This window comes from Eulemur rufifrons, chromosome 2 (assembly GCF_041146395.1).
Source record: "Eulemur rufifrons isolate Redbay chromosome 2, OSU_ERuf_1, whole genome shotgun sequence".
NCBI classification, from domain to species: Eukaryota; Metazoa; Chordata; class Mammalia; order Primates; family Lemuridae; genus Eulemur; species Eulemur rufifrons.
In genome coordinates, this window is record NC_090984.1 from 17,748,499 (window position 1) to 17,769,276 (window position 20,778).

The window sequence follows — 20,778 nt, forward strand, 5'->3', positions numbered from 1 at the left end:
GCAATGGCTCACGCCTGTAATCCCAGCACTTTGGGAGGCTGAGGCAGGAGGATTGCTTGAGGCCAGGAGTTCAAGACCAGCCTGGGCAACATAGCAAGACCCTATCCCTACAAAAAATAAGGAAAAAAGTGGCTCACGCCTGTAATCCTGGCACTCTGGGAGGTCAAGGTGGGAGGGTCGCTTGAAGTCAGGAGTTCGAGACCAGCCTGAGCAAGAGTGAGACCCCATCTCTACTAAAAAATAGAAACAAATTAGCTGGACAACTAAAAACATATAGAAAAAATTAGCTGGGCATGGCGGCCCATGGCTGTAGTCCCAGCTACTTGGCAGGCTGAGGCAGAAGGATTGCTTGAGCCCAAGAGTTGTAGGCTGCAGTGAGCTACGATGACGCCACTGCACTCCAGCCTGGGCGACAGTGCAAGACTCTATCTCTAAACAAACACCCTAGGAGATTCATAGCATCCAACCCAGAGGGGCCCAGCCAACGTAAGCAGTCATGATAAGGATGCTCCTCGTTCATTTAACCCTATGAGGAAAGTAACTAAACCAATCCTCCACCGCTCTATTTTTTGTTTCTTTGAGTGGGGAAACTGAGGCACTAGCCAGGAAAGCAATGCTGCCTCCTAGTGGCCGAGCCTGGAGTTTGCAGCCGCGCCACCGCGCCTCCCGCCAGATTCCTTAACCGGGCGGGAGAGGGCCAGAGACTACAACTCCCGGCGCGCCCCGCGGTCGGACTACGAGTCCCAGGCTGCCCCGCGCCGGCGGGTGGCGGGCGCGGCGCGGCGCCATCTTGCAGCCGGCGGCGCGGATTGAATGAGCCCGCCGAGCCCGGGCCGCCGTCGGGAGCCGCGCAGGCCGCGAGCCGCAGCCGCCACCGCCGCCATGGCCACGCCGCTGTCCGGCCGAGCGGGCGGGCCTGCCACGCCGCTGTCGCCCACGCGCCTGTCGCGGCTGCAGGAGAAGGAGGAGCTGCGGGAGCTGAACGACCGCCTGGCGCACTACATCGACCGCGTCCGCGCGCTCGAGCTCGAGAACGACCGGCTGCTGCTCAAGATCTCCGAGAAGGAGGAGGTGACCACGCGCGAGGTAGGGGCGCGGGCCGGCTGGGCTCCCGGGGGCACTTGGGGGGCCCCGAGAGGGGGTGCCGGCCGGGCAGGCCCCGCCCACCACGGGGGACCCCTGAGCGGGGGGTGCAGGCGGAGACGGGTCCCGTTTTCAGAGGGGTTCCTGGGGGGTTCCGAATGAGTGGTGCAGGCTGGGCAGGCCCCATCCTCTCGGGGGATTTCGGGGGCCCCCGAGTGAGGGGTGCAGACCCAGCAGGCCCCGCCCACCGCTGAGTCCACGATCTCGGGGGCCCTCTGAGCAGGCGCTGCAGACGGGGCCGGTCCCGTACATTCTGGGGTCTTCGGGGGGGGCCTGTGAGTAAGGGGTGCACTCCGGGCAGGTCTCTCCCACCGAAGGGTCTGCGATCCTGGGGGACCTCTGAGCAGGGGGTGCAGAAAGGGAGCCTTGTACTCTCAGGTCTCCAAGAGGTTTCAGGCCCCCCCATCCCGAGTGAGGGGACCCCTGAGTGGGCTGTAGAAGAGGACGAACCCTATCTTCCCAAAAGCCCCCAAAATGTTTCAGCCTCCCCCCCCCCCCCCAGCAAAGGGGTGCAGACAGGGCAGGGTGCAGACAGGGCAGGCTTCGCCCACCGACGGGGTCCAAGGACTTATCAGCCCCCTGAGTGAGGGCTGCAGAGCGGGATCCTCAGAATTTTAGGGCTCCCTGCACCAGGGGTGTAGACTGAGGCGCCCTACCCAAAGAGGGGTCCCCTGAGTATCAGGCTGCAGTCTCTTGTATACCTTGTTCCTAGTACAGTTCCAAGGAGATTTACAGGACAGCCACCCCCCCCACCCCCCACCCCCCGTGTGGGTGTGAGTCAGGGTATACCCCACCCCTAAGGGTTAAGGGGTTCACCAGGGATGAATCTGGGTGTTCTGGTATCGTGGGGGGAGTTGAGGGGGAGTCTTTGGTCTCCAAGGAAACTGGGGGGCTCAGGCCCTCTGAAGGGGCTCTTGGGGCATTATGGAGGGGCTCCGGGGTGAGTCACGTGGCCTCAGTTCTCCCTGGAACTTTGGGGGCTCCCCCATGAATCCCTGAGAGATCAGCGACTGGGCGGGGGTTAGGCAGAAAGCTCCATCTTTGGGGGGCTGAGGAAGGGGTTCTGATGCGTTGAGGAGTCCCATGAAAAACTTGAGGCCCTTAGTTTGGCTGTGGGGATACAGGTTGCCCCCCAAAGGAATATGAAGGAAGGGGGTGACATGAGGTCTGGGGTCTACTGGAGGGTTTTGGAATACCAGGTGGGCCTGGGACTTCCGTGCAGACTGAGGGAGGAGCCAGGAAAGCCCACCTCCCAAGAGGATACGAGGGAGGGTGTCTTGGGGTCCTGGGTAGGACCTGTCCTGGGGTGGGGACTCCTGCCACCAGCTTCACTCCCAGGAGGCTTTTTCTCCCTCCCCCCCTACCATGCCCACTCCAAGGGCAGGTCTTCAGAATAAGGAGGCAGGAAGGAGCACCCCCACTTGGCTCCTGCCCTGCATTGAGGTCCCTGGGTCCCAGTGTCCCCATGGGAGAGCCAGGCTCTACAGCTGGGCTTTACGGCTCTGAGCCTCCACATCTTCATCTGGGGAATGGCCCAAGTAGGGGCTTCAGGGCAGGAGCCACCTACCCTCTGTGTGACCTTGGGCTAGCCACTTAATCTCTCTGGTCTCAGTGTTCTCACCCTTAAAGTGGGTGTGATTGTAATACCTGCCTCTTGGAGTTGTTTGCCACAAGGATTGTTTTGTAAGATAAAAGCAGTGAGATAAAGGACTGTTCTGTTATCATGGTTTAATAGTGCCCCAGGGACAGGGAGCTCAAAGAGGGCAGCTGTGCTTTCTGGGAAGTGGAAGGTTCCTGGCTGGTGGTGTTGTCCTAGCCATTGGGGTCCTTGCTTCATCAGTCTCTCAGAGCCTCGGGTTTGCCACCTGTCCAGTGGGGGGAGGATCGCCCTGGCCGCAGGACGCAGCCCGATTCCCGCCTGCTGGACCTGTGAGCATGTGGGGTCTGAGCTGGTTTCTTGCCGTCTTTGGGCTTCTGTTGTCCCACCTGCAAGTGGAACAACTGCAGGGACTTTAGACGGGGAGTCTGGTGAGCGCTTAGGAGGCACCAGCACAGCCCCATGGGCTCAGCGCCCTGCCTGAGGGACCCTGGGCCAGCCGCCTGTCTGGGCAGTGCTGGTGTTGTCCTTTGTTGCTGTGCTGGCTTAGGCGGGTTGGAATGCGGGGAAAATGGGGGGCCCTGGTGCCTGAGGTGTCATTGCCGCCTTGTTGCCCAGCCGTGTCTGCAAGGGGGACAGCTGGGGGTTCGACCCAGTGCCAGTTGTCCAGGAACCGGCTGCTGGGGGTGAGGTAGTGAATGCCCACTCGACGGTCAGCGGGGGGTGCTGAGAACCCGCTGGGGGACAGGTGAGGGTGTCAAATGGGCTGTACAGAGAGGGGCCTGGATTGGCTGGGGGCTGCAGTGTGGGACCTTCTAGACAGGTGGGCCTTGTGGGGTTCAGGGGGCCTTGGGCTCAGGCTGGCAGGAAGGGCACAGGGGAGGGGGCTCTGACTAGGAGGGACCTCGGGTGTCTGGTGCCTTAGAGTGTGCACTTGACCTGCACAGCAGTGGTCTCGCCTGGCTTGGTCCTGCCCCCAGGGGACATCTGACCTGGACTGGAGACGTTTGTGGTTGTCCAAACTGGAGGGAGATACCGCCTGCGTGGCGTGGGTGGAGGCCAGGGGTGCTCCCTGCTCGGCATCCCGAGAAGAGAATTGCCCGGCCCACGTGTCATCAGCGTCAAGGTTGAGAAACCCTGCTGGGAGTGGGGGATCGCCTTAGGAATTCTTTGAAGATGTCTTTAATGCTTTATAAATGACGACAGGTGTGGTACAATTCAAGTTCTGGTGTAAAAGGTGAACCAGACCCCCCACACCCCCGTCTTGCATGTCGGTGCACATCTTGCCCACTTTTTTCCACATCAGTTCTCTTCCTTTCACGCTTAGTCACGCACAAAACCAGGACCCTGTGTAGATTCAGGACCTTTCCCATGTGACATTAGTGGACGTCATTTTTGGCCACGTGCAGATGTCACTGGAGGGTGTGGGGGGCTGGCCAGGTGGGTGTCTGTGGGAGAAGGATCCCTGGTTGCTGGGGTGGCGGTGGGAGCAGGAGGGAGAGGCAGGTGCCCAGGGAGCCGCCCAGGAGGTGTTAAGTTCCTGCAGGAGGAAACTTGGCTTCGATTTCTCTTCCCTTCCCCCCGCCCCGGGTGTCCGGTGGCTGCTCAGGGCCACACAAGGTGGACCCAGGGAGCTCAGGGCCAGGGCTGGGCTGGGGGGCGCGTGGTACAAGCAGGTGGCTTTTGAGGTGGCCCCAGGCTTGTGTCTGGGTTTTCCCTGCAGAGCTGTAGTTCTTAACCAGGGCAATTTGTCCCCCGATGACATCTTGCAGCCGAGTTGTGCCACGCTGTGTGTCTGGGATCCCAGGAAAAGGCCATCTCGGGTTATGTGAACCACCTCCCCACCGAGGCCAACACATGCTGACACATTTGTTGGGATTCCTCAAGCCCGACACTTGCACAATGTCCCCTCGCAGCCCTCACAAGCGCGGGGCGTGAGGTCCTGCCGGGCGCGCACCTGTTCCCTGGGCTGAAATGAAAGGGTCTTTGTGAGCTGCATCCCCCTCTGGACAGGAACCTTCAGCGTCATCACAGTGCCGTAGACTGGGTGTTGTCGCTGGCAGGTGTTTTCTGGAAAGGGCCAGGGAGTCTGTACATTATTTTTGGCTTTGCAGACGGGGCAGCCTCCACTGCTCAACTGCACTGGCGCAGGGTGACGCTGCCTTAGGCAGTGGCTGTGTGCTGGTAAAACTTTATTTGTACACGCTGAGTTGTGATGTTCGTAGAATGTTACAAAAGATACGTTACAAAATATCTTTTTCTTTTTCCTTTCCTTTTGCCACCGGCCTTAAATATGTGAAAACTGAGGTGGGCTTGCAGCGTGGGCAAAAGCAGGCGGTGGCGGGAGCTGCCCCTGGGGCCAGAGTTTGCAGACCTGGCTATAGACACCTGCCTCATTAACGTAAAACACTATGCTCCCAGCTAATATCCTTCATTTGTTCAGATTTCCTCAGTTTCCCCAGGTTTCATTTCCTGCCCCGGGGACCCACCCAAGATCCTACTTGACAATGAGTGGGCTGTGACATTTTTCCAGACCTTGTCTCTGATGCCCTGGACAGGCTGAGGGGGCTGGCCGGGTGTCCTGTAGAACGTCTCTCAGTTGGGTTTGTCTCGTGTTTTTCTCATGGTCAGCCTAGGGTGATGGGATGAATAATACTTTAATGGAATATTTTTAAAAATCTAAATTAATGCCAAAAATCTGCAACAAACAAAATGTTGATACAGTCATGTGTGGAGTAATAGCAGGGATGTGTTCCGAGAAACGCATCGTTAGGTGACTACGTTGTGTGGACATCACAGTGCGCTTACCCAGACCGAGGTGGCACAGCCCACTGCACACCTGGGCTAGTGGTGTGGCCTGTGGCTCTGAGGCACAGGTGACTGTAACGCAGTGGCGAGTATTTGTGTGTCTAAATGTATGTAAACCCAGAAAAGGTACAGTAAAAACACAGTCTCATGATCTTATGGGGCCACCAGCCAGGCTCAGACTGGCTGTTAGATGCCACCCTGTCTGGATTTGTCTGGGATGTTCTGGTTTGAACACCGAGTCCCACATCGGGAGTCCCCGGAGTCCTGCGCGTACCGGGACAGTTGGTCACCCTACCAAGTGGCGTGTCCTTTGCAGCTCCCAGCCCCCTCTGCTCAGGGCCCTTGTCTGTAAAGAGGGAGGTGGCCCTCTTGGGTCCCCCAAGCACAGACGCTCCGTGTCCTGTAGGTTTGTGAGAGTGGCACACTGGGCCTCATTCTGTCTGTCATCTTAGAGTCTGTCTGTCCTGTTGGCACCAGGTAGAGCTGTAGCAGTTGGTTACATCTCGTGCAGTTCACCCAATTAAACTGTATACTTAAGTGTTTTTAGTATATTCAGAGTAGTGCAACCACCACCTCTAATTCTAGAACTTTCTCATCACACTGAAAAGAAGCCTCCTCCCATCAGCTGTCACTCTCGGTCCCCCCAGCCCCTGGTCTACTTTCTGTCTGTAGATCTGCCTGTTCTGGACTTTTCATATAAATGGAGTCTCACACTGCATGCCCTTCTGTGTCTGGCGTCTCTCACCGAGCACAATGTCCTCAAGGTCCATCCATGCTGTGGCCTGTGTCAGAGCCTCTTTCCTTCTCGTGGCTGAGTGATGTCCTGTTACACGGGTAGACCGTGTCGGGTTTATACTTTCATCTGTTGGTGGACACTCGGGGTGATTCCGCCTTTTGGCTGTTGTGAGTGATGGTGCTGTGACCGTCCATATACAGGTTTCAAACATACATGGACGTATGTTTCCATTTCTCTTGGGCATATACCTAGGACCTACGGGGACTCCATGATTAACCTTCGGAGGAACCGCCAGCCTGTTTTCCACGGCGGCCGCACCGTGTTACCTCCCCACCGGCCATGCGCCAGGGCTCTGGTTTCCCCACGTCCGCGCCAGCACTTGTGACTGTTTTGGTCAGTGCCCTAGTGGGTGTGAAGTGGTATCTCCCTGTGGTTCGGTTCCATATATTTTTAAACACATTAAGTGCATGGTCTTGTCGGGGCAGAGGGGAGGACAAGGAGGCCACAGAAATTTGAGCTGTGCTCCCAGCTGGCGTGTGCAGCCTGGGCAGCGGTGGCACATGGGGAGGCCGGGCAGGTGGCAGCTGTGGTCGTGGTGGGGTTAGTAGGAATAGAGGCAGTCGCGTTTCAGGGGGCAGAGTGTGCATCCGAGTGCCCCCAGAGGGCCCTTGTTAGGGACAGGTTTAGGAGGGCCTGGCTCCAACTGCCAGCTGGGCTTTGAAGTTGGCCTTGTGAGCAGCAGGCTCTGGGAGGGGCTTTCCTCATCTGGTGGCCTGGAGGGCATCTGTCTCTTCTGCCTGCCCTGGCGGCCCCTGGTTTTTCCAGGCGCCCCCCTTCCCCCTAGCCTTGCTGGCTGGGCCAAGTCTCTGTGGGGACAGGTGGGGGTGGCTGGTGGAGTGGATAGCTGGGGACTGCGACCCCAGAGCACGATGGTGCGGGGCTGGGGGTGTTCTGCCCAGGAGCCTCCAGGTGACACATCAGCCAGCGCCCGAGGGTTTCTGCGTGCCTGCAGGCTGGGGCACAGAGGGACATGTTCGCCTCGTGGGCAGGGAGGGGAGGGTCCCAGGAAAGGAGGCTGAGCTGGGTCTCGGAGGGGAAGCCCGAGTTTGCCATCCTGGTGGCAAGAGCTCGGTTGCAGGCAGAGCATCCACAGACGGCCACCCAGGAGCTCGGTGACAGCACTGTCCTCTTGCCTGAGGCACATCACCGTCCAAACAGTGGCTTTTGGAGGAGCAGTAACGTTATATTAGACCAGTGGTCGTGACCATGGGACTCTGAGCTATGTCTGGGGACATCTGTGGTTGTCGAGACTGGGGGAGGGGTGCTTCCAGCACGGGACGGTGGAGGCAGGGACGCTGCTCAGTTTGTGCGGTGCCCAGGATGCCCCACCCCAGAGAAGATGCAGCCCCAGTGTCCACGATGTGGGGAGTGGAGAGACCCTGGATTAACGTTCACACTGACTTTCTGATTGCAGAAACTGGGAACGTGAAGGGTGTACATAATGAGCAGGCCTGCTGTAGCCATGGCAACAGCTGAGGGGCTAAGGGGCCGGTGGGGCCTCTGGCTGAGGGAGCAGGCGCCATCCGGGTGGAGTGGTGCTCCTGGACCCAGGGCTTGTGGGTCCCACACCTGGGAGCTCCCTGTGCTGGGGGCTGGGGCTTGGGGAGGGCAGACAGATCGTCCTGGAGGGTCCCCGCAGAGGAGGGGGTTCCTGGGATTACCAGGACCCCGGGCCCCTCTGCCGGGTTTGTGCGCGGGTGGCATGGGGCTGCTCAGTGTCCCCGGCTGTCACCCTCTTGCTCTGTGCATTGAGCCTGGGGGTCTGAGCGGTGCCAGCAGCTGGCCTGGGGGAAGGGTCTCCGTGGCCTTCACTTTGGCTGTGTCTCCCAAGGTGAGCGGCATCAAGGCGCTGTACGAGTCAGAGCTGGCTGATGCCCGGAGGGTCCTGGATGAGACGGCCCGAGAGCGCGCCCGGCTGCAGATTGAACTGGGGAAACTGAGGGCCGAGCTGGAGGAGGTCAACAAGAGGTGAGTGGTCTCCGCTGGGCGGGTGCTGGGGCTGGTGCCCCCATGAGACACTGACTCTCGGCCTGGGCCTCCCCTGTCCTGTGTCCCTTGCCAGTGGCTGGCAAGTCATCTTGTTTCTGCTTCTGTGAACGTCATAGATGGTCACCATCCAGAACGAGGCAAACGTAGGTAGTTTCCTGGAGAGACCCAGCTGGTCTCCTCACGGCACAGGGACACAGGTGTACACGCACTGTCATTCAAACAGGCCACGCCCAGTGCACGGCGATGAGATGCTTTTGACCTTAGGGGCCTCTGTGCACGTTTAACTGGTGTCACACGTTCTTTGGTTTTGTCCTCCTGCTGGGTGTCCCGGCATCCAGATGTGTGCCCAGGGCGTCATGGGTCGCTTAGGCTGTTCCCTGCCACTTCCCTTTGGGCGACAGCTGTGTCCATTGTCAGGAGCGACTGCCTCCCTCAGCCTTTCCGAGAGACTCACCCAGTCCTGGGCGCAGGGCGCTGCAGGCAGGCAGTTCAGACAGAGTGACAACAGAGGCATGTTTATCTGCTGGCGCCACAGGGGCCCAAGGGACACTGGGCTCAGCCTAGACTCAGGCTTCCCGCGCCTCCCTACGGACACCACCTGCCGTTGCCTCCGGCCCAGCATCCATGCGCCCTCAAGCGCCTCTCCATCTGCCCTTTGCATCTCAGCAGGGCAGGGACGGGCGTTCCTACTGTCTCCTGCTCTCCTCAGAGCCCTGCACTCCTGCACTCCAGGTCCCACTGCCGCCAGGAGGGGCACGGGCATTCCTGGTGGAGGGTGCCCCGGAGCTGGCGGTGCCTCTGCTATCTAGTGTGGGGTGTGATGGGTGGCTGGTGGCCTGAGGAAGCCCTGCCAGGCGGCTTGGGTTTCCATGTCATCCCCATGTTGGAGTATGGCGAACATAATGACTGGGACCGCCATGGATGGGTGGCGGGCAGTCCTCCATCTGCCCAGGCCGGCCTCTGTGGGGAGCTGGCTTCGTTTCTCCAAGAGAGGCCACCTGCGGGGCCAAGGCTCCAGTAGGGACCATTTGCTTCCAGATGGTGGCCATGAGCCGGGGACCCAGCGACCAAGCACAAGCAAGGACATGTGGCCCGCTCTCGGTATGTCCCATGCGGCGCCTCATCCCGCAGGAGCAGCTGGGGCTGGCGGCCAGGCCTGAATGGGCCATGGCTCCGGGCCGTCTGCCTCCCGCACCTGCCGTGGTTAGTAAGTAGCTTTATCGGCAGATCCCGGGGACAGCGGGACTCTGGTGTAATTATATGACTCAAAGAGGATTTATGGGACCTATAAAATATCAAAGCGGCCCTGTGCAGGCCTGGACAGAGGCAGAGGCCACAGCGTGGGGGACGTTGTAGGCACCTCTGGGCTGTTCACTTAAGATACTGAATTTTACTTTCTGTGAATTTAACCCAACTGTTAAAAACTTTTTAAAAAATACTATGCTTTGCTGACTTGGGCGTTGAGGATTGCTGATGCGCAGGTCTCTAGACAGCTGCCATGTGGCCACAGCGCTGCCATCTTTCTCCACCTCGTTCCCGTAGCCCGGCGACTTAGACAGGGTTGTGTAGGAATTCCCGGGTTCCCTGGTATCTCTGCTCCTGTCACCCTGGTTCTGAGCCAATCTCATGCCTGCCTGGCCTGCCTCACGCCGGGGCCCTGTGCACTGCCGTCCCCTCTGCCTGGAAGGCTCCTCCAAGTTCCCCCTCAGGTCTCTGTCCCCAGGGTCACCTGCCAGCACACACATGGGACTTGTCTTCCTTCCCTGCTCCGGTATCGTTGTAACGCAGACTCCATCTGACAGGCAGCTGTGTTGCCATGGCCGCCACCCACGAGGACGCGTGCTGTGATGTAGGGTGTGGTTCCACATGCATCCCTGGTCTGAGAACAGGGCTTTCCACTGGGCCGGCTCAGGCAGGATTTGTCAGACAGATGATTCCAGTTTCCCCCAAGCCCCTGTGAAAATCTACTCCGGGATGCAGGGTTTGCCGCCCTCTGTGAGCATGAGCTCAGGGCTGTGGTGGTCTGCACCCCGAGACCCTCAGTGGAGGTGCATGCCGTGCCCGGACATAGGGCTTAGTGTCCCTCATGGGACGTGATCGGCTTTGTGGCTTAAGTCACTGGTTTTTATGCCGCCCCACCTCACACAAGCTAATGCAGTATCTCCTGTGTTCTGAGAGCCCCCAGCCAGAAAGGGGTCACAGTGCCACAGCAGCCAGCAGCCCTGCCCCGGTGGCAAATGCAGGGCGCCGATGGGGCATTTGCAGTTTGCCTGTCACAGAATGTTTTTACTCTTCGGGAGCCTGATGCCTCGTTTGGCCAACCCCTGACCACGGGTCCCTCACTGGGAAACTTGTTTGCATAGGTGGACGCCCTCGTGGCTCCTGTCTGACACGTGTCCAGATGATGCCCGCCTGACCATCGCCCTGGCACCGGCAGGCTGGCCAGGCAGCCCCTGCTTTTTCTGCCGGAAGATGCAGATTGAGCACGCCACCCTGACAGCAAGTTCAGACTTACTGACTCCCCGGGCAGGGAGGGCGCTGTGGTCGGGAGGGCTGGTCTCTGTCCCTGGTTCCCGAGAGGCAGGAATGTAGATTCAGCAGCGAGAGCTCGTGGGGCTAGCAGTATGTGAGGATATGGGAGTAGCATGCGGGTCATTTTAAGTTAGTGGGCAAATGCCCGAGTGGCCCGTGTAAAGGAAGTGGTGGCAGAAATGGCAGCCCCAGCTCTTATCTCTGGCCTCGGGCTTGAGCCACCTGGGTGTGGCGTCCACTGCTAATGCCAGCAGTGGGCTTTGCTGTGCTGCTCCCTCAGCCTGGGGGGATCCTGTCCCCAGGGGACATAAGGTGACATCTAGGACATGTGGTTGTCACAACAGAGGGGGGTGCTCCCAGCATGGGGTGGGTGGAGACCAGGGACACTTCTCAGCACCCCGCAGGGCCCTGGATGGCCCCTCCCCAGAGAACAAGTGTCAGCAGTTGTGACGTTGAGAACCTGGGTGTCCCTGTGTTGTTTGGGAGGGGCACAGTCAGTTCCTTGGGGGCGGGGAGTAAACGTTCAACCCCAAGGTTAAGAATTACGTTTACAAATATGTTCAAGAGCCTAAAGTCCACACTGTTAACGTTTGTATTAAAATGATCTGGATGTTTGCTATCTCAAATATTTAATATTGGAAGTAATTTGGTTTAATGGAATACCAGGTGAGCCGCTTAAAATAGCTTAAGTTTCCAAACAAGACCAACTTTACAAAGACCAGGGTTTTCATTTAACTTTAATGGAGTGTACATTAATTTTTTAAAAAACCCACGTTCTCCCCAAATGGTCGCTCCTGTGTCCAAAGTTGGCAGGGAAGGACGTGGACGTCCAGGCCTCGGAGTTGGTGTTGGGCACTTGCGTGTGTGGCCTGCGGGGCTCCCGGGGCTGCAGAGCAGATGTGGGGAGCACGTGCCCCTGTGGCCCTGGCAGGCGGCTCTGTTGTTCTCTGAGATCGGGTAGGTCAGGGCCCGTGTAACACTGAGTGCCCCAGGCTCAGAGGCCCCGGTGACCTTGTCCTTGGGCTTCCTGGTGCCTTTGCCAGCTTGCCCAGCACTGCCTGAGGCGCTCCCTGGGCCAGTGGCCCTCATGTGCCCCCACCCCCGCCCAGCTAACCTGGCCTCTCGACTTTCAGCGCCAAGAAGAGGGAGGGCGAGCTCACGGTGGCCCAGGGCCGCGTGAAGGACCTAGAGTCCCTGTTCCACCGGAGCGAGGCGGAGCTGGCCGCTGCCCTCAGTGACAAGCGCGGCCTAGAGAGCGACGTGGCCGAGCTGCGGGCCCAGCTGGCCAAGGTAGGCCCTGGCAGCTCCTGGTGCCCTCACATTCCCAGCGTGGGTGGTAGCCATAGGACGTCCCAGCGGGCACATGCAGCGGGCAGATTGTCACCTCCGCTTGCTGTCCTGTGTCTCTCAGGCAGAGGATGGTCACGCGGTAGCCAAAAAGCAGCTGGAGAAGGAGACACTGATGCGTGTGGACCTGGAGAACCGCTGCCAGAGCCTGCAGGAGGAGCTCGACTTCCGGAAGAACGTGTTTGAGGAGGTGAGTCGGTCCCGAGTCAGCCTGGCTCGGTGTGTCAGTGTCCTGGGGCTGCCAGAGCAAAGTGCCACACACCAGGCGGCTTAAAACAGCAGGATCCACTTGAGGCTCTAGGGTTATGCACCTGCTGGAGGGAACAGGAGGGTCCTTCCTGCCTGCCCATCTTCGGGGGGGCTCTAGGTGTCCCTGGCTTGTGGCCTCATCACTCTGGTCTCTGCCTCTGTCTCCACGTGGCCCCTTTCTCCTGTGTCCATCCTTTGTGTGTCTCTTATAGGGATACTTGTCTTTGGGTCCACAGTCCACCCAGATAGTCCACAATGACCTAATTACATCTGCAAAGACCCCATTTCCAAATGAGGTCACAGGTTCCGTGGGTCAGGACGGGGACACATGTTTTAGGGGTCGCCATTCGGCCACCACAAGGCCTCCCTGTCAGAGGCAGGGGTGAGCCCCAGCTGCTTCCTCTCTCACCTTCCAACCTCATCTCTGGGCCTGCGGCTCCCTGAGTGGTGGTGTGGGAGCCTCTGCCTGTGAGACCCTCTGACCCTGTCTGTCACAGAGCCCATTGTGCTGTCGCGGCCAGAGCGGAATGCCTGGGGCCGGGCTGCTCCTGCGTGCACTGCCCGGGAAGAGCTGCCGGCAGGAGGATGTCCTCGCAGCTCAGGAGGGGGGCCCGGCTGCGGCCAGGCCCAGTGAACTCGTGGGCCACCGCGGGAGCCAGGCAGGAGTCCGCGGGGGGCGTTGCAAGAGAGCCCCTGAGCGGGCCTGAGCCCAAGAGGGAACCTGGGGGCTCCCCTGTGAGGGGACCCATGAGGAGTCCCGTGAGTGAGCCAGTGAAGACACCATGGAGGGAGTCTACGCGCAGACCCCTGAGTGTACCTGCCAGCACACCTGCGAGAGGGCCCGGACCCGAGCCTGAGCAGGGACCTGGGGAGAGACCCTCGAAGGAGCCCGAATCCGTGGGGGAGCCTGTGAGGGAGCCCGAATCCGCGGGGGAGCGTGTGGAGGCGCCCAAGGGCGGACCACTGAAGACACCCGAGAGGAGAGCCTCGAGGAGAGCCGCGAAGACGCCCCTGATGGAGCTCGTGCGGGGACGGCAGAGAAGCCCCGTGAAGAAGGGGTCCTTGAAGAAGCCTGCGAGAGGACCTGGGAAGAGGCCCGTGCAGCAACCCAGGAAGAAACCCGTGAAAACGGGGTCCCTGAAGACCCCCCTGAGGAAGGGTCCCCCAAGGGGCGCGGTGAGCGGCGCCTCCTCGAGTGTGGCAGGGAGGGTCGTGCTGCTCACAGGCTCGGGGCTGGGCCACCAGCCTCGGTCATTTTGTTTGGAAAGGTGGCTGCAGCCCTCAGAAGCATTTCTGCTGTTCGTATAAGTCACACAGCGATAAGTGACTGATTTCTGTGCTGGAGTTCGGTGCGATAAGAAGGGGACGTTCCCTTCCCATGAAGCGCGAGCTCCGGGTCAGGCCTCCATGTGGCTCGTGCGCCTCGGGGCCGGGACAGGGGTGGGCACTGTCAATAATTCATTTTCTTAAATAACAGCTTTTATGAGCTCTAATTCCCACACCATAAAGTTCACCTTTTTAAAGTTACAATTCAGTGTTTGTCAGATCTCCACAGGGTTATGCACTAAATTGTACACTTTATTCCAGAACATTCCATCACCCCCAGAGCAAACCCTGTCCCCAGCCCCTGGCACCCACGAATCCACATCCCGTCTCTGTGGATCTGCCTGTTCATATAAATGGAGTCACACATTGTATGTCCTTCTGTGTCTGGCATCTCTCACTGAGCTCGATGTCCTCAAGGTCCATCCACGCTGTGGCCTGTGTCAGAGCCTCGTCCCTTTTCCGTCTGAGTGATCCTCCAGCGCGTGGAGGGACCGTGTTGGGTTTGTTCACTGTCCGTGGATGGGCATTTGGTTGCATCAGTCTGGCGGTCACAGCGGTGCTGCTGTGAGCACGTCGGTGGTGACTTGTGAATGGGGAACCGGGTGGCTGCCTGGAGGTCCTCAGTTGGGACATTGTGAAGCCCTCTGTCAGGCCTTGTCTTGGGGGTGTTCCCTACGGCCCACCCCAGCAGCCGGGTCACCAGGCTCTGTCCCCAGGAGGTGCGGGAGACGCGGCGACGGCACGAGCGGCGCCTGGTGGAGGTGGACAGCAGCCGGCAGCAGGAGTACGACTTCAAGATGGCGCAGGCGCTGGAGGAGCTGCGCAGCCAGCACGACGAGCAAGTGCGGCTGTACCGGCAGGAGCTGGAGCAGACCTACCAGGCCAAGGTCGGCGGGGCAGGTGCGGCGGGCTCAGCGGGCGCTGGGGACCCCAGCCACCGCCTGCCCCTCACCTGCCCCGTCTCCCCACAGTTAGACAACGCCAAGCTGAGCTCCGACCAGAATGATAAGGCAGCCAGTGCCGCCCGCGAGGAGCTGAAGGAGGCCCGCATGCGTGTCGAGTCCCTCAGCTACCAGCTCTCCAGCCTCCAGAAGCAGGTGACGCACCAGAGACCCCCCCCCCACCTGCCGTCACCTCGAGTGTGTGGGCTCAGGGCTCTCCTGCCTCTTAGTGGTTAATGCAGCCCACAGGACACCAGCGATGTCCCCTACTTTTCCTCCCATGTGCTGCTGGGCCCCCCGGTTCCCCATGCTTGGTCTCCCTTGAGGGGCTGCCTCCCCCAAGTCCCACATTTCCAGGCTCCGTCTCCCACCGTCCACACCCTCGGCAGCCCCACAAGAGGCTGAGGATTGGCTGCACGTCCATCACCTCTGGCTGCCCTGACCAGGCCCCCTGTCCCATCCCCAGGCGAGTGCTGCTGAGGACCGCATCCGGGAGCTGGAGGAGGCCGTGGCCGGGGAGCGGGACAAGTTCCGGAAGATGCTGGACGCCAAGGAGCAGGAGATGACAGAGATGCGGGACGTGATGCAGCAGCAACTGGCCGAGTACCAGGAGCTGCTGGACGTGAAGCTGGCCCTGGACATGGAGATTAGCGCCTACCGCAAGCTGCTGGAGGGCGAGGAGGAAAGGTGGGGCAGGGTGGGGCAGAGGGGCAAGGCAACAGCCTTCCTGAACCCTTCTGGACCCAATGACATCAGGGCTCCCACCGCCAGCCACGCCCTTTCCTCCTCCTCCCCCAAGGCTGAAGCTGTCCCCCAGCCCATCCTCGCGCATCACCATCTCGAGGGCCACCTCGAGCAGCAGTGGCAGCAGCGTGGCACTGGCCGGGCGCCTGGGCCGCAGCAAGCGGAAGCGGCTGGAGGCGGAGGAGTCCCCAGGCAGCAGCTCTAGCGGCCTGGGCACGGGCAGCAGCGGCAGCAGCTTCCACCTGGCCCAGCAGGCCTCGGCCTCGGGCAGCGTCACCATTGAGGAGGTCGACCTGGAGGGCAAGTTCGTGCAGCTGAAGAACAACTCGGACAAGGTGCCGGGGCGCTGCGCCTGGGGCGGGGGAGGCCCCTGCCGGCATCCCTATCCCAGCAGGCACGTGATAAGTGTGTGCTGCCTTTTCCAGGATCAGTCTCTGGGGAACTGGAGGATCAAGAGGCAGATCTTGGAGGGGGACGAGATTGCCTACAAGTTCACGCCCAAGTACGTCCTGCGGGCCGGCCAGACAGTCACGGTAGGTGGAAGGGTAGGGGGTGAGGTGAGGGTGGCCACTGGCGGGATGAGTTGGGTACAGGAGGAGCTGAGACTCAGGACATAGCCGGGGCTGTGCCACCTTGGGGGTCCAGTGCCGCCACAGTTGCACCACTGGGCCTTCCCAGAGCCTGAGCAACATGCCTGGCATCTGAGTTCAGGCCGTCCAGGCTGGCAGGCATCTGTGTGAGGCGTGACAGTCACAGCCTGATAGGTCTCAGACCCCAGCTCAGCCCGTTTGCTGAGAGCACTTGGCCACTGTGAACCTTAATCTCTTCTTCTGTACCCTGGGGACTGTCTTCCCTGGACAAGCCCAAGCCAGGCTAGAAGGGTTGAACACCCAAGGCATTTTGAAGGGAGCTATGTGGTAGGGGGCCAGTCGCTGGCCCATGTCCGCAGGACAAGAGGTGGCATTGATGGGGAGTGTTCTTGGGTCCCCAGGTGTGGGCAGCTGGTGCAGGGGTGGCCCACAGCCCCCCGTCGACCCTCGTGTGGAAGAGCCAGACCAGCTGGGGCGCCGGGGAGAGCTTCCGCACCGTCCTGGTCAATGCCGATGGAGAGGTGGGTGCGGGCTCGGGCTGCAGCCTGGGGGCCTGCAGAGCCATGGCAGCTGTGGGCCTGATCCTAGGATGGTGTCCGCGGCCAGGCAGTGCCCCACCAGGAGCATCCGACGTGGGCTGGGAGTTGGGCACTGGGGGTGTTGAGTGTCGGTGGCTCTTGTCTTGCACAGGAAGTGGCCGTGAGGGCCGTGAAGCAGTCCTCGGTGGTGCGGGAAAATGAGAATGGGGAGGAGGAGGAGGAGGAGGAGGCGGAGTTTGGCGAGGAGGATCTGTTCCACCAGCAGGTAGGGCCCATGCCCACTCGCAGCCAGGGCAGCTTTAGGGCAGAGCGAACCAGGGTTACACACACACGCGCACGTGCACACACACCCCACGTGCGCCCATGCTATGCTTGCTGGACCTCTGGAGAGATGCTTGCTGGGCCCCAGGGGCTGCGCTCTGCTGAGCCCCGGCACGGGTGGGCTCAGGTGGGGAACTGTCCCTGCCCCCTGGGTCCTGCCATCATGTGGATACTGGGACATCACGGACCTCAGGGTGCTGGCCTGGGGTCCCCTGGGAGGCAGGGTATTGAAAAGCCAATTGTGCTGCATAGCGGTGCTGGGTACAGCTCCCAGACACCCTGGGACCACACGCCCTCTAGTCTAAGACACCAGTCACCAAAGTGGCTTTGGAAGGAAAGGGAAAGAGTCTAGAAACCACACTTGTATTAAATGCACACATCATAGCACTCTTGATTTTTGGAACATAAAAAAGTGACACATGCAGCCCACAATCAGGGTAATGGAGAAATGGAAGGTTCTGGAAAGCTGTGGCAGAAGCTGCTGAGCCTGTCACCTTGTGAGCCGAGTTTCCCGTGGTGCTCGGCCCCCCAACCTGGTGCAGCCCCTCCCTGACAGGGAGGACGCGGTGGGGACAGCCAGCTGCGGGCCTGGCCAGGTGGGCCCGGTCCCCCCGGCTGGCCTGACCGCTGTCGTCCTTCCGTCTTTCCTGCAGGGGGACCCGAGGACCACCTCAAGAGGCTGTCACGTGATGTGAACTCAGCACTCCTCATTCACCCATCTTTCTTTGCCCAGAGCCACTGAAAACTATTTTTATATCATTGGCTTTCTTTAGTTCTTGATACATTTCTAGAGAATTTTTAAGCAAACTGCCAGGACGTGGGTATGGGCCTCTGCTGATCTTTCCCATGGTGGGTGCCCTCGGACCCTCCCTGTCACCCACCCACCACTAGCCAGGAGATCTTTCTTAGTACTTTCCCCCCGATTTCACCATGTGGTTGAATCTGAGGCCCAGGGCTGGGAGGGGCAAGGGCCGGTGGGGCCACTTTGCTGCCTCTGCCTCTGTAGGCCAGGCTGGGAGGGGACAGGAGATGGCCCCTTGGGCCTTGCAGGGGGTAGAGAGCAGAAACTGCAGAAGAATTTAGTAGTTGTGGGTTTTATTTTTTTAAAGCTTTTTAAAAACCAAATTCAGAGTCCAGGTTCTGACCTGGCAGGGCAGGGGGCCCGGCCTGCGTCGTGGCTGCTGCAGTTCAGACAGCGGGAACCCACCACGAGACCAAGAGTCGGGTGCTAACAGTGCGGGATCGGCCTGGTCCCAGGACAGATGTATTCAGGGAGTTGGTAGCGGTTCCTGCTCTGATGACATGGGCGCAAGCTGGTGTCACTGACCCTTGATTCTATTTTTCTGGGCCTTGAGTCTGGAGCTTTCTATGGTTCACTTCCTAATCCTGCAGGACCAATAGAGCAGGAGAAAGGACACACGAGAACAGTCCTGCTCTAAGACTTGCTAGGATGACAAATGGGAAGGGGACGAGCTGAGGGGACATGATGGCTGACCCCGGAGCAGAGGCCTTGAGCTTCACAACCGCTGTCTGCGGTACTGCCAAGTCCTGACCCTTCCAGAGGAGAGTGATTTAGGGTGGGCCCAGCTCCCCGCCCCCGCGCCCTGGCTCCCTGTGTGGCTCTGCGTGTAGTGTGGTCTCCTATATATACATACGCATATATTGGTATTGTAGCTTCTATCTGTAACTTTCTCGCTGATACTGTTTCTCAGACAGACATGCCAACGCCAGCTGCTTTCCCATCCCTACTGCTCAACCCCAGACCAGCTTCCTGGCCACCCAGCGCCCCCCTTTGGCAATAGCTTCCTGTTTACGCCCCCCACATAGATACACAGAAGTTATTTTTTTAATGGATATTTATTTTTTTACATTGGTCAGTACACAGATTGCCGGGACCCCACTTAAGGGGCTCATACCAGGGCCTCAAGGGCAGGCTGGCCATCCCCCCAGGGGGAGGCGCTGGTGCGGGGAACCCCCACCCCCATGACAAACTTCCTTCAGAAAGTGCAGCTGAGTCTTAAAGACGCAACACTGAGCCACGTGCGCTGCCCAGCACTGCTGAGTCCGCACGTCTTGCTTCCCTGGGGACTTGCTTTTGGTGAGGAGGGAATTGGAGGCCTGAGCCCCAGGCCAGGAAGGTGCCAGTGGCTGACCGCGCAACTGCTGCTGCTGCTGGACCTGCACCTGCACCCGAGGACCTACTCCTGCACCCAAGGGTGTCTGCCAGCTGCCCTTGCTTCCAGAAGTCCCCAGTTTTTTCTGTGGTGACTCTACATTCTCTGGGCTGTGGGCTCTTTCCCGGTGAGGAGAGAAGTGTGTTTTACCAAAGCAATTCCTTGTGGAAGGTCCAGACAGGCTTAACTACTATGCTCTGAGTCAGACAGGTTTGTGGGGAGCTCTCTCTGTCCTGGTGGGTGCATCTTCCCCTACCCTACGAAGAGTGTGTCCACCAGGGCCGGCAGGGCTCTGGCCACTGAGAAGCAGGAACGCTGGTTCCAGGTGCTACCCCCCCTTCCCCACCCTCACAGCAGGAACTGCCCAGACCTGACCAGCTGTCCTTCGAGCAAGCAGGAGTTTGGAGGGTGGGTCTTGGTGGTCCTGACATGTAGGGGGTTTAGCGCTGGCTTCAGTCATATCCTTCTACGTATTTTGGGGATCTGGGGGAGCAACACCGTAACCTGGAGTTGGGTCTGTGATTTGCTGAAACAGACTTGCAGGCCGGGCTTAGGGACAAAGGGAGAAGGCCCAGCAGGTTCAAGTGTCCAGAGACTGCCAGGCCCCTCCTGCGGGGCCCCCATCCCGGGCCCACAGACACCTTCCCCCGACCCCTGGGTGCACAGAGGTTGCTCTGGGCAGAGTCTGACCAACTCCAAGCTGGTCTGGGTCTTTACCCCACATTTGCCTTGGGTAGAGCTGGAAGTTGTCCAGGTGCTTAGGGTGCCCTTAGCTGTTGGAGGTCAGGGTAGGGAGTTAATTAGGTGGCCAGTTGGTCATTGGAGCTTAATGACGGTCATTGGTAATCAATTATTTGGAAACAGCAGAATCCAATTCCACAAAGCTGGCCTGGGAAACGGAATTTGCACTTGTTCTCAAATAAGCTTATTAGCTGTGTGCCACTTAGAACGACGTGGTGCCAATGGTCCCTCTGTGCGAGTCCCTGTTTGGTGACTCCCAGCACAGTGCTCTTCCTGAGGAGGCTTCAGAGTCCGGCCCATCCCTGGCCAGGGAAGCCCTCCACTGCTGGAGCAACAGGCAGGGCTTCGGGGCACAGGCCTGGGTCAGCCCACTGAGCCCAGGAGCCCTGTTGTCAGAACCCAACTTGATCCTCCACCTGTTTTCACGGCAGGGATGGCTTTGAGTTGGGTTTGTTTTTAACCTGCCTCTGGACAGCAGTTGTATTTATATTAAAGATCTGAGTGGGACTGACAGTCCTCATGGCATCGCCACTTCAGTGTCGTCATCCACGCATCCAACAGAGCATCACAGCACAACTTGCAGGTGGACTTGGGCTGGCAGAGACTTCCAGAGATTTCGTTGGTTTTTAAGAAGATGCATGCCAAATGTGTGGTCTTTTTTTCCCCCCAATGATTTGTAATATACATTTTATGACTGGAAACTTTTGTACAACACTCCAATAAACATTTTGGTTTTAACTTCTGCCTCTGTCCCTAGTGAGGCGGTTGTCTGGGACCCCAGCTGCCAGCAGTGCTTAGAGTCCTCGGGGCGTCAGTTCCAGTGGAGCCTCCCATAACGGCCTGCCTCCGAGTCACGTGACGCGGCCGCTTTCCAGCTGCGCGCGTCCGGCGCCTTATGCGCACGCGTAGCAGGTCGTGCGGGCCGGGCCGGGGGTGGAGCC

At 59.4% G+C, this 20,778-nt stretch overlaps 1 protein-coding gene across 1 annotated transcript; it reads left to right on the forward strand.

The window, feature by feature from the left end:
- The first annotated feature begins 787 nt into the window (after nt 1–787).
- LMNB2 (lamin B2) lies at nt 788–20,531 on the forward strand. Its single transcript, XM_069480791.1, has 12 exons — nt 788–1,086; nt 8,176–8,312; nt 11,999–12,155; nt 12,277–12,402; nt 14,504–14,674; nt 14,759–14,884; nt 15,195–15,415; nt 15,528–15,807; nt 15,898–16,005; nt 16,464–16,583; nt 16,753–16,866; nt 17,576–20,531. The coding sequence occupies exons 1-12, from the start codon at nt 814–816 to the stop codon at nt 17,615–17,617; spliced, it is 1,875 nt and encodes a 624-aa protein (XP_069336892.1). The 5' UTR covers nt 788–813; the 3' UTR covers nt 17,618–20,531.
- The last annotated feature ends 247 nt before the right edge of the window (nt 20,532–20,778 follow it).